Below are 17,159 nucleotides of genomic sequence, written 5' to 3'. Positions count from 1 at the left end.
ACGGGCTGTCTTCATCTCTGCGGCTGTGTGAGCTGCAGCCTGGGAGGCAGAAGGGACCTTCCCCCAGCACAGGGACAATCGGCACCTTTCTCCTGGCAAGGGCACCTTGCTCCTTTATGTGTTAAGTGTTGCCTCCCCAGGCAGCTACTATGTCCATCCTGCTCTGACAGCGGCTCCTGAGAGCAGGGTGAGCTCCACGCCTGCCCCAGAACTGCAGGGCACCTGCTGAGCCCAGGACCAGGCGCTTTGGGGGGTGTGAAACAGCAGAGCCGCACTAATGCGTGCTGCTGTATCTGTTACTGCAGTGTGACACTCTGACATGCAGCATGGAGCTGCCATGTCATGCTCTTTTCCCCATTACCAGCTGTTAACTGCCCGCTTGCTTCTGCAAGAAGTTGTCGCTCAGCTTATGGAGTTGCAGCTTGGCAGGGGGGAGAGGGCCCAGGGGGTGACCGGGAACGGTGCTTCTGCCAGGGGCAAGTCCTGTGGTGAAGGAGCCTCCTTCACCCAGCACTGAGCCCCTTCCTTTCCCCACAGAACGGCTCCTGAGGCTGCTGCGCTGCCCAGCCGGGGACGCACAGGACTACGCCAGCCATGACGACACTGTCCACCTCTGCCGCTTCGCCCCCTCTGGCCGCCGCCTCCTCACGGCCTCCCACAGCGCTGTCCTTGTCTGGGAGCTCGCGGGCGCCTGAGCCGGGAGGCCTCGGGACCAGCGGTGTATCTCCAGCGGGGGAGGAAGGCCGACATCCCCCGGGCCCAGCCTCCCCACCCCTCGCCAGGCTTCGGCTCCTGGGCAAGGCCCCGGCTTAGGCCCCAACCAGGCCCCAGCCTCCCCCCCCCACGCTCCACCCGCGGGTTACAGGGGCCGGACGCGGCGGCGGGCCCGCAGGCCGGGCTCGGGCGGTTGCGCGATGTGTTTTACGGCCCCATTTGCCGTTTTGTGGGGTTTGGTTTGGTTTGGTTTTGTTAATAAAACATGGAAAGCTGAAACCAGAAGGTTTGGCCTCCGTCCGCCAGGGGGCGCCGCTCTGCCCGTGTCGCTCTGCGCCGCCACTCGCTGGTGTAGCCGGAAGTGGGGGGGAGGACGGGCCGGGCCGGGACGCGGCGGCCCCGGGAGCGGCGGCGGTGCCGCCATGAAGCGGGACGTGCGCATCCTCCTGCTGGGGGAGGGTAAGGCGGGTGGCGGGGAACGCTGCGGGTGGGCTCCCGGGGCCCTCCGGGACGCCTGGGGTCCATGGGGTGCCGCCCGGTACCGGGAGGGCCTCACCTGCGGGGGAGGCCGGGGGAAGCGGCTGGGCCTACCCGTGGTCCCGGCCCCCGGGGGAGGGCGGGGGGTGCTTCCCCCCCACACCGTGACGGCCCCGGGGTCGGGGAGCTTCCGCTGGGAGCGCTGCCCGCTGGCCGCCGTTTCCAGCCCCGCGGGCTCCCGTTCCTGGCGGGTCCCTTCCCGTGGGTCCCTCCAGCAGCCCCGGGCTGCCGGTGGCGGGCGAGGCGGGCTGAAACGCTGTACCGATTTACCGGCCCTGAGGTCTTCCGTCGGGCAAGAACACCGGCGTCCCCTTGGCCCGCGGACCGAGCCGCCCCGGGCCCCGCGGGTGGGATCGACGCCGGCCGCTGGCTCCGGTCCTGGCTGTCGCCTGCCGCTGTCCCCGGTCTGCGTCCCGCTCAGGCTCTGCCGGGCCGGTGCCAACGTGTTTCCTTTCTTTCCTAGCCCAGGTGGGGAAGACATCTCTGATCATGGCTCTGGTGGGTGAGGAGTTCCCTGAAGAGGTGAGCGGGGTGGGGGGGACGCCCCGGGGTGCCCTTGCTGGGTGCCCTGCCAGGCAGCGGTGGGACGGCTCTGTCCCGAGGGGGGGTGTCTGGGGGGGTGTGCAGCTCCCTGGGGGACCGGTGGCAGCGACAGGGCTGCCTTGGGTGAGCTTAACCAGTGAGGACAGGACCGTACGGAGCTCTAGCTGAAATGGTGTTTGTTCCCATTCGTGCTCTAATCCTGGACTTGGGGCCCTGTCTGCCCCCGGGAGGGCTGTAGGTACCTCCTGGGGCGCTGCTCCCCGCTGCTGCTGGGGGTCTCTGTGTCCACCAGTGCAGCAGGCCATGGGTCCCAGCCTTGCTCTCTGTGGTGGGGCCGTTTGCTCCCCAGCTGTGGCCTCACTGCGGCGGCACCAGCACAAAACCCTTGGAAGGGGCTGAGCTACGTTCCCTGCCCTTCTGTGCTTGTCTGGAGACGGGCCTGGCACTCTGAGTGGCTGACCCATCGCAGTTCAGATGGGGAAACAGGATCGGTCTGGCCATCAGGCGGCTTCTCCCGCTGCCCATGAGCAGATGGTGCCCTCTGCAACGTTTGCACCGCGAAGCATCGGCTCCAGGGGCTCGGGGGAGGACCGGCTCCGTGCATCTTCCCATGCTTTCGCAGCAAAGCCTGGACAATCAGCTTAGCGCTTCTCCCGGCTGCCAAGAGGTCAGGCTGGAGAGCTGGGGGAGTGCTGAGGGCTTATCTCTGGAGCTGCAGCGGGGGAAGCAGCACTGACTGGTCTGAAAGCTGGCTTCCCTGGCAGGACTCGGGGCCGGGAGGCAGTTGGAGGTTTCATGGCGGGGACACTGGCTGCGCGAGGGCTGGATGTAGTGAGCCAAGCTGCAGCTGCAGCCTGGTGGGCCGAGAGCGACCCACGGTTTGGAGCTCATCCCACCCTGGCAGGGAGGGTGCTGGGCAGCAGCTACATTGGGATCTGAAATCCCTTGTCACCCATCCTTGGTGCATTCGGTATGGCTGGCTGGAAAGGAGTCTGCTGGCTTTGCAGGTGCCCCCTCGTGCAGAGGAGATCACAATCCCAGCTGATGTCACCCCCGAGAAGGTCCCCACGCACATAGTGGATTACTCAGGTAGGGTCCTGGCCCTCCTCGCTCCCTGCCAGCCATGCTTCTCCCCTTCTCTGCTTGGCTGAGGGGCGTGGGAAGGGGTCCCTGCTGCTCTGGGTGGTTGGTGACAGCTCTCTTCCCCTTCCAGAGTCAGAGCAGACAGAGGATGAGCTGCAGGAGGAGATCGCTAAGGTGAGCGGGGCTGTGTGGGGGTGCTGTGGGACAGTAACCTGCCCTTCCCATAGCCCTGCAGCCTGCCCCTGGCGTGCGGCTGCTTGCTCTCCCCGTTAGCCACCCGGAGATGCACAGACGGTTATCTGTGGATTAACACTATCAGTTTGTTTAGAGGTTTGTTTAATCCTTCTCTGTCTTGTAAGCTGTTGTGGCTTGTCCTAGCCCTCCAGGGAGCCTCCAGAAGGAGAGCGGTGGGGTGGCAGCTCGCTGCCCACCAGGAGCTGGAAGAGGCTGCTGAGCAGATGAAGTGCTCTTAGCCTCGGGATGTTCCTAATGGACCCAGAAGAGGGGAGAAGCAGTTATTGAGCTTGGGCAAGACTCCCCTGCTCCCTGCGTTAGGTCCCTGTGGCTGCCTGATGAAGTAGTGGCCCAGAGGAGTTGGTTTGGGAGCTGGAGCCCCGGGGAGCGCTGGGCAGGGAGGGACGAGGACTCCCACGTCCCTTGGAGCAGCTATGGGGAAATAATCCAGCTGACTGGCTGGGCTGGGCCCAGCTGCTCTTCTCTGACCCGGGATTATCCTCGGCTCTGCGCAGAGGAGGACGTCTTGATTATGGATAATAAAACACTCTCCCCTGTGCGTCTCACATGAGCAAAGCTATTTAATCTCTCCACCTCGGTGGTTAACGGCCAAGGAGGTGGGCCGATGGGCACGGGGTTCCTGCTCCCTCCGCCCAGACAGCTAGAGTATACAGAGGCTTAAAATGGCTCCAGGAAATCCTGCCTAAACCCTTGTGTGTCCTCAGGATTAGCACTAAACTCTCCTCTGAAAGGGCTAGTGATCCCTCCTGTCTGCTTCAAATAAAGCATTGGTGTCAGCGCTGTCTGCGCGGGGTCGGGGAGGGGAGGAGGGCAGCGGCTGTTGGCCCAGCACGGGGCACAGGCAGAGCTGTCGCGGGGGGACGGTGAGGTGTGGGAGCAGGGAACTGGAGCCGGGCATCAGGCGTGCAGGCAGGTGCGCTCACGGCAGCTCCCTGAAGCAGACGAGCAACTCTGTGCTCTGAGCAGCCCGTTGTAAAGCTCATGTTGACAGCGGGCGAGTCCCTGCTGTCAGAGGGCTACGTGTGTGCGTGCACGCTCACGCGCGCTCAACCACCGCTGCGGGGTTTCAGTGCAAGCGTGCCGGCAGCGCGTGGGGCCGGACCGTGCCTCGGGCTCAGCCGGTCGCCCCACTGCGGTGAGCGTGCTGCAGGGACCCTCGCTCACCACCCTCTGCCCCTTCTTTCTCTTGCAGGCCAACGTGGTCTGCGTGGTGTACGATGTCACCAAGGAGGCCACAATCGAGAAGGTAACGAGTCCCCTGCCCGAGCCCTGAGTGGCCCCGCTCCAGCAGCAGTGCCAGAGGGGAAGGGGGTTCCCAGCGCCGGGTCCTTCCGCGCTGCCCCGGCTTTTTTGTGTGGGCGGGTACTGCTGCCCCCCAGCCCTCTGGGGGATTTGGGCTTTGAGACCCCTGCAAGCAGAGGCAGGCTGAGCACAGCCCCAGCTTACTCCCACGTTGGCTGTTATCCTCATCCGCTGGGCGGGGGGAGGCAACAGGCTTGTCGGATCCTTCTGCTGGCATCCAGCATCCCTGGGGCTGCGCTGCCGGCTGGTGCGGGGGAATGCCGGCTGGTGCGGGGGAATGCCGGGGAGCAGATGGCTGCAGGGCCCTGCTGACTGCCGCGGCGCCTGTGCTAGGGGCTGCCTCTCCCTTCCCAGGCTGCACTGACGGGACTTTCCCTCTGCTCGCCTTTCAGATTCGCACAAAGTGGATCCCCATGGTGAACGGGGGAGTCGAAAAGGGCTCCAGGTACCGCGTGCGGCGTGGTCCGCGGGTGCAGAATCAGGAAATTCTGGAGGCTGCAGGGTCCCCATGGCCTTTGTGTCGTGCAGAGGCTGCTCAGACCAAACCAGCTTTGCGGTTTGTGGCCAGACCACTTCTAGCAGAAGGACATGGGGGGTTTTTTCCCCCCCCTCACCGATCTAGCTGAGGCAGAGGGCCACAGGAGAGGGTTCCTTCCCCCCCTTGATCTCTTTTCAGCCAGGCAGGGAGAGAAGGCTGCCAAGGGAGTACGGGAGCACAGAAGCCACAGTCTGTGTGTGGATTGCTTAGGCAGAAGGCTGCTGTGCTGGATTAAAGTCTCCTGAACATATTGTTGCTGGGTGAAAGCGTAAGCGGGATCAGGCCGTCTGTTTCTCCAGATGGATGCTCCCAGCCGTGGGAGGCAGGAAAGCTGCTGTGGACCTTGCAGAGGAGGGTCGGGGGGCTCCTCGTCCGGCTCCCTGGGAGCACGCGTGGCTGGGGCAGTGCCAAGGCCGAGGCAGGGGTGGCCTCGCTCGTGCTCTCTGACGCTCTGTCTTTCTTCCTCAGGATCCCCATTATTTTAGTGGGAAACAAGTCTGACCTGCAGGTGGGCAGCTCCATGGATGTCATCCTGCCCATCATGAACCAGTTCTCGGAGATCGAGACCTGCGTGGAGGTGAGGGAACCGGAGGGTTTCTGCAAAGCCTTCCTGAGGGGTAGGAGTCTGGCATGAGTCAGGGAGCCTTCCTGCTTGTGGAGATCTGCCCTGCTAGCGTTGCTCTGCAGAAGTACCCCCGTCTCGAGGGCCTGTGCTTTTTAGGCTTTGTGTCCTTTGCCTCCCTTGCAGGGAGTAGGTTTCGGTGCCTGCCCACTCCATCTCTCCAGCTGTAACTGGTGATGGAGGTACATGCAGCCCCCGCTGGCTCTGGGGCTGTGGAATGGGCGCAGCAAAGATGCAGTCTGAGCAGGAGGTTTCCCTTTTTGTTTTTTTTCTTAGCAGCAGACAGATACTGCTCTGTGCTTTGATGCACAATTTGTCTGGCTCGGGGAGCTCGTGTCATCTTCCTCCTGCCCCTTGTTACCAGCCCATCGCCTGTCCCTGCTCACAGGGCTGTCTCTTCCTTTGAATCCCTAGTGCTCTGCCAAGAACCTCAAGAACATCTCTGAGCTCTTCTACTATGCCCAGAAAGCTGTGCTGCACCCCACCGCCCCCCTCTACGACCCAGAGGAGAAGCAGGTAGGACTCTCCTTCCCATCACAGCACTCTGGTGTGTTGCTGTGCTTTCGCCCCTGGGTTGGGGGTGATGAGTTTGGGCAGAGGCAGCCAGAACAAGGGGAAAGCGGTACCGACAGAGGAGAACATGCCTGTCTCCTGTTCTCAGCACAGCTAGCTGAGTATATCCAGGCCAGAGAGCTCTGCAAGGACTGGAGGCATGTTGGGGTAGAAGCTCTCGTGCTCCAGACCATGTGTTAGCCATGGTGGGAAGGATCAAGGAGCAACCTTCCCTGTGGGCTGTCCTGCTTCTGAGTCCTAGCTCCTAGGTGTCTGTGGTGCTGGCCTAGCTGGACCGAGCTCCCAGCCAGTGCAGGAAGGGAACCCCTCTGCGCGTGGATGGGGTTTCAGGAGGCAGGCTGAAGGCACTGCCATGTTTTTGTCACCATGGTTGGTCCCTTGCAGCTGAAACCTGCGTGTGCACGAGCGCTGACCCGAATTTTCAACCTCTCGGACCAAGATAATAACCAGATCCTTAGTGATGATGAACTCAACTACTTCCAGGTAGGGCTGGCTGTGGAGCTGAGGTGTTCCCTAGTCCCTTGTGGGGGCTGAGGTATTCCCCAGTCCCTGGGGTCCCCTTTCCTTCCAGTACCAGGCAGAAACGCTGCCCCTCTCCTGACATAGCCGTTCTGCTGCACTCAGCACAGCTAAAGTTCCATAGGGTGCATCTCTGAGCACGTGGGCATCCACAGGTCTTCCATCTTCACTAAGCTTGGGCTGAGTTTGCTCTGCAGTGGGAAGAGCCGGGGGCTCTGGAAATGTTGAGTCATGTGTTACTGGGATGGGAGGAACAGCCATTTGGTCAGGGTCTAAGGCAGTAATCCCCGAGCTGGGTGGGTTTTCTCTCCTAGAAACACCATCTGCTTGCCAGGGGAGAGGGATGCTGCTGAGACCGAGGGTTGTGCTGTCTGTGCTTTGCTGATGATGATCTTCTTTCTCTTGGGAGGTAGAAGTCCTGTTTTGGAAACCCACTGGCTCCCCAGGCCCTGGAGGATGTGAAGATGGTTGTGTGGAAGAACACCACAGATGGGGTGCAGGACAACGGCCTGACATTGAACGGTAACAGCCCAGGAGCGACCCATCTCCTCCAGCACGTTACGAGGGGCCCTGTCCTTGGGCTGAGCCTCCTGGCTCTCCTTCCAAGCCTAACTAGTCCCTCTTGTCAAAGCAAGCTTGAGCCTGCTGTGGCAACTAGAGCTCTCTGTCCAAGCAGCCTGTATTCCCAGGGAAAGCATGATCCCGAGGAGTGGATCCCTGAGGATGAGTGCTCGGCTGGCTCCACTGTGTCTGAGCCAGCTGATCTCTCCTGCAGGCTTCCTCTTCCTCAACACCCTCTTCATCCAGAGAGGCCGGCACGAAACCACCTGGACCATCCTTCGCCGCTTTGGTTACGACGACGAGCTGGAGCTGACGGATGACTATCTTTACCCACAGTGCGTATCCTGCCATGGAGTGGGGTGGGCAGGGTGTGACGTCCCTGTGGTGATGTCACATGGGAGAGCTTGGGCTCTCCAGCACCTTTGTTGGCTCCTTTCTGCACTCTGGGGTCTGCCTGGCTGAATCTGCGCCCTTGGCTCACGGTCAGGTTCATGCTCCTCACCTTCCCCTGAGGGCAGGAGCTGACCCACGGGCTTGGTGATGAATACAACGGGCCTTGGAGCTGCCGGCTGTGCCACTGGCTCTGATGTAGGCGGGCACTGAGGTGGGGAATGAAGGTCTGTCCCTGACTTCCCTTGACATCAGCAAGGGGCTTTTGAAGGCTGTTCTGTCTCTGCCTGAGCTGAGGCAGAACGGCTGTCGGGAGCAGCGAGCTGTCAGCACAGCCCTCCCGGCTGATTCCGCAGCTGCTGTCTCTCCTCTGCTCCCTGCCGCCCCGGAGGTGGTGATCTGGCAATAATGAAAGGGTTTGGCTTGTGAGCTGCCTCATCCTCTTCCCACACAGCAGGCTGCGTGGAGAGGCGACAGGGCCCGTGCTGGTGGAAAGCACCCCGAGGGGAGTGCCGTGCCCTACTGAAGCCCTGGGCACGAGGCAGAGCGAGGGCTGCATCGTCTCCCTGGCTGCTTGGGCAGCGTGGAGGTGCCGAGGAGAGGCCACTGTGCACCCTCGAGGCCTTCTCCCCAAAGCGAGGGGCTGTGTCAGGGAAGAGCCGGGCCTGGAGACAACCGCTGGCTGTGGGCAGGGAGGGAGTGGGGAGCTGTGTGCTCCGGGTGAGGTCTGGCTCAGCCGAGGACCCACTGGCGTGCTGCCCTTCATTCAGGGCTCGAGGAGGCGTTGGAGCTGCTCACTTGGGTCTCTCCCGGCAGGTTCCGCCTGCCCCCCGGCTGCTCCACGGAGCTCAACCACTTAGGCTACCAGTTCCTGCAGCGGCTGTTTGAGAAGCACGACAAGGTGGGCAGCGTGGAGGGGAGGGGACGCTCTCTGCTAGGCCTGCGGGCTGGGGTGTAGCTGCTTTCCCGTCCACCCCTCTGTTCCAGGGAGCAGACATGGCGGGAGTGAAGGGCTTTCCTCTGCCGCTGCGCTCCCTTCGCAGCTTCTGGCTGAGGCTTTGGGAGCAGGAGGTGGTCACAGCGAGCTGTAGGTAGTCTGATGGCACGTCAAGGGTGTGGGGTTGTGGTCACTACCCTTGAGCAAAGGGCAGCCGGTAAAGTTTGGGCCTTCAGGGGATGGCTCCGAGTTAAGATGGAGCTGGAGTAGCCTGGCTGCAGCATGCAGGGTGGCAGGGAAAGCGGGCACAGCTGCTGGCCTGCAGCCACGCACCAAGCACAAGCATCTGCACGGCTGCCAGCCCTGTGGAGGGGCTGCCAGGCTGGAGAGGGGGAGAGAAAGCAGCTGATCTGTGCCATGCTCTTCAGAGAGTGGAGAGAAGGGGGGTGCTGGATCTGCATGCACCTGCTCGGAGTAGTTACTCAGCTGTTGGAGTGGGGTACCGCAGCTCTGTGGCCACGGGGAATTCCAACACAGAGTCGATGCACATCCCTGTGTGCCCGGATGCCGGCAGATCCTCTTTGGTGTGGCCCACCAGCCTGAAAACGCTGCCTTGATGCGTGGTTAGCTGGTGGCCACTGGCCCGGTGGCCACACACAGACCTTGGGTTAGTTACCCGGCAGCGTGGAAGGCCAGGCTGGAGTGATGCAGGCTGCTGCGTGGCAGCTGGCCCCAGGGAAGCTCAGGGCTTGCAGGGTGAGTGTGGACAGGTCCTGCCCGGTAGCAGGGCTGGCACTGGTTCCAGCAAAGCAGAATTGGCCCGTCTCCTGTGCAGTGATGGGAATCCGTGGGGCGCAGGCTCTCCGCACGCTCACGCAGCTCTGGCCTTGCTTGCGATTGATTTCCGCCATTAAGAGCATCTCTGTGTCATTCTGCAGCAGCGAGCAGGGTGGCTCGTGTGCCGGGGACCCTCTCAGGACCCCAACACTCCTCGGTGTGGCTGCAGAGAGCTGCCAGTGCGTGCAGAGGCTGTGTTCTGCCTCAGCTGCTGACTGCCCTTTGTTTTGGCAGGACCAGGATGGAGCCCTCTCCCCTGCAGAGCTGCAGAACTTCTTCAGCGTCTTCCCCTGCGTGCCCTGGGGCCCTGAGCTCTACAACACGGTATGCACCACTGATAAAGGCCTGCTTTCCCTGCATGGATTCCTCTGCCAGTGGACGTAAGCTCAGTCCCTCTCCCCACCTTTAGTCACATCGCTTAGCCCTTGCTGACCTCGTCGGCTTCCCGGTGTGTTCTATCTCTCCAGGCTCGTGGCTTACCTGGACGTGCAGCACTGCCTGGAGTGTCTGGGCTACTTGGGCTACCCCATCCTCTCGGAGCAAGACTCCCAGACACAAGCCCTGACAGGTACGGCCATGCCCTCCCCTCCTGTCGCAGCGTGTGTCCCTCCTCTCGCTCACCCAGCCTCTCTCCTGCCAGTGACCCGGGAGAAGAGGATTGACCTGGAGAAAGGCCAGACCCAGAGAAACGTTTTCCTCTGCAAGGTGCTGGGAGCCAGGGGCGCAGGCAAGTCCGCCTTCCTGCAGGCCTTCCTCGGCAGGAGCCTCGCGGTGAGTGGCTGCTCCCCTCTCCGGCTGCGCTGCGGCAGGGCGTCCCACAGCGGAGCAGGAGGCAGAGCCGTGAGGCCGTTGAGCAATCTGCTGCGTGACCGCACCTCCCTGCCCACGGCCAGGCCTCGGCGTCCTGGCAAAGGACTTCGCGCCCCGCTCCGTGCCGGCGGAGCCAGTTGATGCGGCTGTTGCATCCTTAATTTTGCCTGAGGCAGCACGCCTGCTCCCTCTGCTTGTCCCAAGGATTTGGAGGGGCTGTACCTTCCCCGGGCGGCCGTGTCTCCCCGAGGCGATGCTGGTTTTCCTGGCACGTTACAAACAGCCCCACGTCTCGTGTCAGGCTCCGGCCGGCCTTCAAGTGGTTGTTATGCCACAGGGGCTTGGGGCGGTGTGAAATGCTCTCCCTCCCCCAAGCATTGCTTTTACTCCCTGCTGTCTGAAACGCTGCTTTCATCGGTGGTAGGCCCAGAGGGAGAACCCAGGAGAGCCGTCCCTCTACGCGATCAACACGGTGCAGGTCAACGGCCAGGAAAAGTACCTTATAGTAAGTCAGGGAGAGGAGGGAACGGCACGCAATCTGTGCGCCGGTGTGAGAAACAGCTCGTCTCCTCGAGATGGTGCTGTGCCACGTGTCCTTTCCCCTCCTGCCCCAGCTGTATGAGGTCAGCGCCGACACAAAGTTTGTGAAACCGTCGGACGCAGCCTGCGATGTTGCCTGCTTCATCTATGACCTGAGCGACCCCAGATCCTTCAGCTACTGTGCCAGTATTTATAAGGTAACTGGCAGGGCCCCTGCGGGACTTCAGCCTCTGTGTGGCAGTCCCACGTCTCCCAGGGGCTGGGCGTTTACCCCTCGCTGGGACTGCTCCCTCTCTCTGCAGCAACACTACATGGACAGCCAGATCCCCTGCGTCTTCGTGGCCTCCAAGACAGACCTACCAGAAGCGAGTCAGCAGCCTGGGCTCTCCCCCACCGAATTCTGCTACAAGCACTGTCTCCCACCGCCCTTCCTCTTCTCCTGCCACGGCCAGGGTCCGCCCAGTACCACCGTCTACACCAAGCTGGCGACCGCCGCCACCTTCCCGTTAGTATCCTTCCCTCGGAGGGGACTGTCGACTGGGAGCAGAGCTTGGGGAGGGGGGGTGTGTCTGAACCCTGCTTCCCCCACATGGCTTTTGGTTTGGTTTCTCTCTAGCTCTTGGTGTCATCTGCTCGTACAAGGAATAGAAACAAACAGGCCACTTCTTCCCCTGGTCGGAGAGGGTGGAGGCTCTCTTCTGCCTTGTGTCTCTCTCTGGTAGATTTATTAGATAGATCTTGCCACAGTTTTTATTTTTGAAGCCTAAGATAAAAAATGCTGAAGGGGAGTAGCCAGCCTAGTTTGCTGAGACCCGCAGAGGAGGGTGGCAGCTATTTTCTCCTGTTGAGGTGGATCAGGCTGAAAAAGAGGTCAGTGAAGCGAGACCTGTTCGCACAGCCTCCCTGAAAGGGGCTGGGCAACGGCGAAGGGCAGCAGCCGGGCCGCTCACGGGCGCTGAGGGGACATCTGGGAAGGACAACGTGTCTGCGTGTGGCATCGCGCCGCTCGAGGGGCGGAGGGGGCTGAAAGCTGAGGGTCGGCGCAACGCCGGGGGCAGAGCCCTCCTGGGGAGAACATGTGGGTGCGTTGGAAGACAGGATGGGATTACTAGTGAGTGGTTTTCCCTCTAGCTTCTTTTCAATAAACAACTTTATTTTTAGAGCTGACACTTTTTTTTCCCCCCCCTCTGCAGTATTAAAATTTAAATATTCTTAATATATCTTAGGGTATGTGGTATAAATAAATAACAGCGTAATGGAGGGCCAGGGATTGGCTGTTCTCCCCTGATTTAGTGGAGAATGAATAATTGATACGTCTTCCCTCCTTGGAGAGGAGCACGTTAATGCAGGACAGCACGTGTTTAGGAAGGGAATGTGTACGTCGGGGCAGGACTGGGCCCCTTCCCTCGCTGCCCTTAGGCCAGCGTCCCCGGCTGTGCCAGCGTCTTCGCCGGCATCCGCTTCTGGGTCTCGGTGCACTTGGAGTTGTAAAAGCAGCTTGACCTAGAAAGGAAGATACGTTACCTCCTTGCTCGTACTAATTATTTAGGTGTTGGTGTGCTATTTCCAGACCACGGGAGGATAAAATCACATCTGTCCCACCAGTGGGGCTGGAAGCTATCGTTCGGCATGATGATGACGATGATGCCGGGTGGTGGGTGCTCTGGCTTGTGGAGCCGGGGAGCCTCTCGCTGTTCTCTGCCTTCAGCTGGCGCTGTGCCGTGGTCACCCCCGGGGACACCCCCCACCTCCCCGCTCGCTGCGGGGAAGCGCTGCGGGCTGCCGGGGAGCTCGGCGTTTGGACGGCCGTCTCCGTGCACCTCGCTCACTGGCCTCTTCTCTCTTTCCTTGCAGCCACTTGAACGCCGTGGAGCTGGGAGCTGCGTCCTTCTGGCTGCGGGTGGCTCTGGGGGCCGCGGTGACTGCTCTGGTAGGGGTCACGCTGTACCGCGTGCTAGCCAAGAACAAATGAGAGTCGCTCTTCACCCCGTCCTCCCTCTGACACCAGCCTCCCCCTCCCGAATGACGCCCCGGCGAGGGGCCTTGCCTCAAACTGGTCCCTGGTGGGAAATCCTCCTTTCCCCCCAGCCTGGATTGCAGGACCAGTGAAACCGGACTTCCCAGCACCAGCAGGATAGATCCCCGGCACTGGCCAGCCTAACCGCGCCGGCCTCTGCAGCCTCCTTGCCCACGTGGCTCCTGCCCAGCCATGGCAGCAGGGGCCAGGCAGCTCTGCCTGGGTGTTCCGCCTCACTGGCAGCTGGAGGATCACCCCCATCTTTTATTCTGTTATTTTTTTTTTTAACGTTTGTTTTTAAGCTCCAAACATGAGTGTTTCGGTATCTGTTGGGCCAGGCACATCCCTTCCCCAGTGGGCGGTGCTGGTGCCCTCAATTGGGGGGGGGGGGGGGGGGGGGGGGTGCAACACTCCTGGAGCCCCTGGGGCCTCCGGCAGCAGCAGCAGAGCTGTCACAGGGGCTGATGGCTTGCCCCCTTCCCCCCGGCAACGCCTCCATCCCCAGGCCCTGTTTCCCTCTGCCAGCACGGGGAAAGGCAGCGGTGGAGGGCCAGGCGCTTACCCCCCTCCAAGCCCCTGTGTTTTGGGGTCCCTCCCAGCCCTTGCTGGGATGCTGTGGCTGCAGCCCCCAGCCCCGGGCTGCCAGGGGAAGGAGCGGTGCCCGACGCTTGTCCCAGGCTCCTTCTCTCTCTTGTTTCTGCACAAAAGTCCTCAGAGTCCTGCAGCGTGCCAGGCTCTCGGCCCATCTGCCCTCCTTCCCTGCCTGGCTTCCTGGCCCGTATTCCCCCACCCTTGCCCTGGCCACCAGTATTCATGGCCACCAGTATTCTCGGGGCCCCAGGAGCCCCGGTAAGCTGGGGAGGGCTGCGAGGGCGTAGGGTGCCCGCCGTACTCCCTGGGGCAGGCTGCAGTCCTTTCCCGGCAGTGCCATCGCAGAGCTGGTGCCACGCCGTGCCGTACACTGGCATACGGCCCTTGTCCTGCTGTCTCCTCCGCGGAGCCCTGGCTGCGCCGAGGCTGTCCCAGAGCACGAGGCTCCGGGCGCTGCATCTCCTGGTACGACTGGAACCTCTTTCCTCCCATCCCCTGCCCGCGCCCGAGCCCCCGGGCAGCTGCCGTGACTTCAGTCTGGTGTAAAGCCGGCGCCAGAGTCTCACAGCATCCACGTCTCCGAGTCCCACGGTGTCGGGGCAGCCTGTGCTGGTCCCCGCGCTCAGCTCACACCCGTCCCTGGGCTCCCACCCGTTCGGGGGGGGATCCCGGGTCAGCTCCTGGCTCAGAGACACGAGCTCTAGGCTTTCCGAGCGCACTCAGGGTAGCTTTCTCTGCAGGCAGCTGGGGGGGCAGCACCGAGGTACAGCTGGAGCTGCCTGTCTGTGTATTTGTCTATTTAAACTTTTTATCGCGGCCTGGAGCCGGTGAGGGGGGTTGAGAAGTCGCTGGGCAGCAGCCGGCATCTCTTACAGGGGCAATCCTAGGGCGCTGCACCCATCCTGCCCGTGCCCAGGCCCCAGTGCTGGCTGGACGCGGGGTCCTTGCCTGTGCCGGAGCCTCTCTGCCAGTCGGGCACCCGCTACCATCTCGCTGCCGGCCCGTGGCTCGCGGCACCGCTGGGGCCACATCCCTGGTGTTTCCGTATCCCTTCTCCGGCGCTGAGCCCGCTGCGTCCAGTGATCTGACCCCGCTCCCGGCACCGCTCCAGGCCTGACAAAGCCATACCGTTTTAGGAGGTTTGTTCTCTACGTGAAAATAAATTTTTACACGCCTTCCACTTGCGCACCGTGTCCTGTGTCTCTTGGGGAGCAGGACCCCTCGCTCCCTCGGCTGCCTTTGAGCCAGGAGACCCTGAGGGCCTGGGCTGCCCCACCCCCCCCCCCCCCCGCCCCCGGTTTGGGGGCAGTTATGGGGATTTAGGGCAGGAGCTGAAGCCTGGCCCTGGGGGACAGGGCTGGGGCTGGCCCAGGGCTCGCCGGCGCTGGAGGGCATGGATGCCTCTGCCGCCAGTGCCCAGCCCCACAGAGGTTAGGGGCTCCCCACTTCCCGCAGCCGCCTTCCCCCCACACACCTGCAGCCCCCCGGGCTGTGCTGCCTGCCCTGCCTGCTCCCCTTTCCCCGTGGCAGCCGTTCCCTCGGCTATTTCTGTCTCTGCAGGCTCAGCCGCGGGTGCTGGGCACCAGGAACGCGGGCGCAGCTGGGGAAAAGGCTTTTCCCAGCACCAGCACCTCTCCGGGGCCTCTGCTCTGAGGCTGGATGGGACCGGGCTGCTCCCCCGTGTGCAAGGGGGTCCCTCCGGGCTGCCGGGGTGGGAGAGGAGACCCCGCTACAGCAAACTGGGGCATCCGGGGGTGCCCAGGCAGGGGGGGAGCGAGGCCGGTACCACTGAGCAGGGCGGAGGCGGCGATGCCAACGTGGACGGCGCTCGTGGTGCTCCCTGGTGGGTCCAAACCGGGCTGGGGCCCGCGGGAGCAGCAGGCCCACGTGCTGCGGTGCGTATTAATAGCGCCGGTGTGCCGGAGCCGCGCGCGCCGTGCCGGGTCAGGCGTGGGACAGGGGATGCACGTGGCAGGGCTGTGGGGGGGTCACCCCTGGCTGCACGCAGTCCCCAAGGAAGGAGCCTTGGCATCGCCCTGCTCGCTGCCTGGCGCCTCTGCCTGCCCCGTGCCAGCCGGCATCGCCGCGGCATCGCTGGCCTGCCCAGCCCCTCTGCCCTGGCACAGGGACAGCCACGGCAGCGCCAGGCCGGCCGGGGATGAGCCCCCCGCCACCGCAGGGCTCCCCTGGCACTCGCAGCGGGGCTGAGCTGTGGCCTGGGGGAGTGGGGACGGTGCTGGGGACGTGCCACCCCACGGGACAGGGCGTGTGGGGGTCTGGTGGCAGCAGGTCTGGCCCGGGTGCCGCTGTGCATGCCGTGGTGCTATGGGTGCCGGGTCAAGGTGCCAGGCTGCCCCTCGTGCCCAGCGCTGGACGCACCATGTGCCCCGGCCAGGTGGAGAACCCACGGGGGACGCACCCGGACCCGTGGGCCTGGGGGTGCCTGGGTCAGGACGGAGGCAAAGTTTGCCTGTGCCAGACTCCACGGGTACCTGGTGCCAGCATGCTGGTGCCCAGACTGGGATGCAGGTGCTATACTGGGATGCGAGTGCCACGCCAGGATACAGATTCCTGTGGCGGGATGCAGGTGCCGTACTGTGATGCAGAAACACGTACCAGGATGCAGGAACTATACTGGGATGCAGGTACCATACTGGGACATAGGTACCTGTACTGGAATTACATGTGCCCGTACTGGGATGCAAGTACTGTACTGGGATGCAGGTACTGTACCAGGATGTGGGTACCGTATTGGGATGTGGGTACCAGTACCAGGATGGAAGTATGAGTACCGGGATGCAGGTACCATGCTGGGATGGGAGAATCACACTGGGATGCGGGTACCAGTACCGGGATGCAGGTACCATACTGGGATGTGAGAATCATACTGGGATGCGGGTACCAGTACTGGGATGCAAGTACCATACTGGGATGCAGGTACCATACCGGGATGGAGGTACCATACTGGGATGCAGGTACCAGTACTGGGATGCAGGTACCATACCGGGATGCAGGTACCGTACTGGGATGCGGGTACCATACTGGGATGCAGGTACAAGTACTGGGATGCGGGTACCATGCTGGGATGCGGGTACCAGTACTGGGATGCAGGTACCGTACTGGGATGCGGGTACCAGTACTGGGATGCAGGTACCATACTGGGATGCAGGTACCATGCTGGGATGCGGGTACCATACTGGGATGCGGGTACCAGTACTGGGATGCAGGTACCAGTACTGGGATGCAGGTACCATACTGGGATGCAGGTACCATACTGGGATGCGGGTACCAGTACTGGGATGCGGGTACCAGTACTGGGATGCAGGTACCATACTGGGATGCGGGTACCAGTACTGGGATGCAGGTACCATGCTGGGATGCGGGTACCAGTACTGGGATGCGGGTACCATACTGGGATGCAGGTACCATGCTGGGATGCGGGTACCAGTACTGGGATGCAGGTACCATGCTGGGATGCGGGTACCAGTACTGGGATGCGGGTACCATACTGGGATGCAGGTACCATACTGGGATGCGGGTACCAGTACTGGGATGCGGGTACCATACTGGGATGCAGGTACCATACTGGGATGCGGGTACCATACTGGGATGCAGGTACCATACTGGGATGCGGGTACCATCCCGTGCCGGGGGTGCCCAGTGCCCTCTCCCTTCCCGTGCCACTCTCGGGGCGCGGGGCCGTGGCCGCCGGCGGGGCGGAGCGGGGCGGGGCGGGTCCCGGTTCCCCGCGCGGCGGCGGCGGGGGGGGGGTGGGGGGGGGAGCGCTGCG

At 62.6% G+C, this 17,159-nt stretch overlaps 1 protein-coding gene across 4 annotated transcripts in view; it reads left to right on the top strand.

Annotated features, from left to right (window-relative positions):
• LOC104634734 (mitochondrial Rho GTPase 2) overlaps nt 1–14,547 on the top strand; it is a 44,301-nt gene extending 29,754 nt beyond the window's left edge. For 2 of the 4 annotated variants that reach the window (XM_075768005.1, XM_075768004.1), the window contains one exon: nt 538–993. In XM_075768005.1, the coding sequence (XP_075624120.1) occupies nt 538–695 (158 nt within the window). In that variant the 3' untranslated portion in view covers nt 696–993. Of the gene's footprint in view, nt 1–537; nt 994–1,043; nt 1,174–1,714; nt 1,774–2,801; nt 2,884–3,007; nt 3,052–4,324; nt 4,379–4,826; nt 4,880–5,440; nt 5,550–6,008; nt 6,111–6,551; nt 6,651–7,099; nt 7,209–7,461; nt 7,583–8,453; nt 8,539–9,645; nt 9,792–9,878; nt 9,980–10,051; nt 10,183–10,645; nt 10,727–10,835; nt 10,959–11,063; nt 11,267–12,615 lie in introns of those variants that run through there. The other 2 variants (XM_075768006.1, XM_075768007.1) reach the window with 2 other exon arrangements.
• The last annotated feature ends 2,612 nt before the right edge of the window (nt 14,548–17,159 follow it).

This window comes from Balearica regulorum, chromosome 15 (genome assembly GCF_011004875.1).
Source record: "Balearica regulorum gibbericeps isolate bBalReg1 chromosome 15, bBalReg1.pri, whole genome shotgun sequence".
NCBI classification, from domain to species: domain Eukaryota; kingdom Metazoa; phylum Chordata; class Aves; order Gruiformes; family Gruidae; genus Balearica; species Balearica regulorum.
The sequence above is the reverse complement of the archived record's forward strand: the minus strand, read 5'-3'. Positions and strand labels throughout refer to the sequence as shown.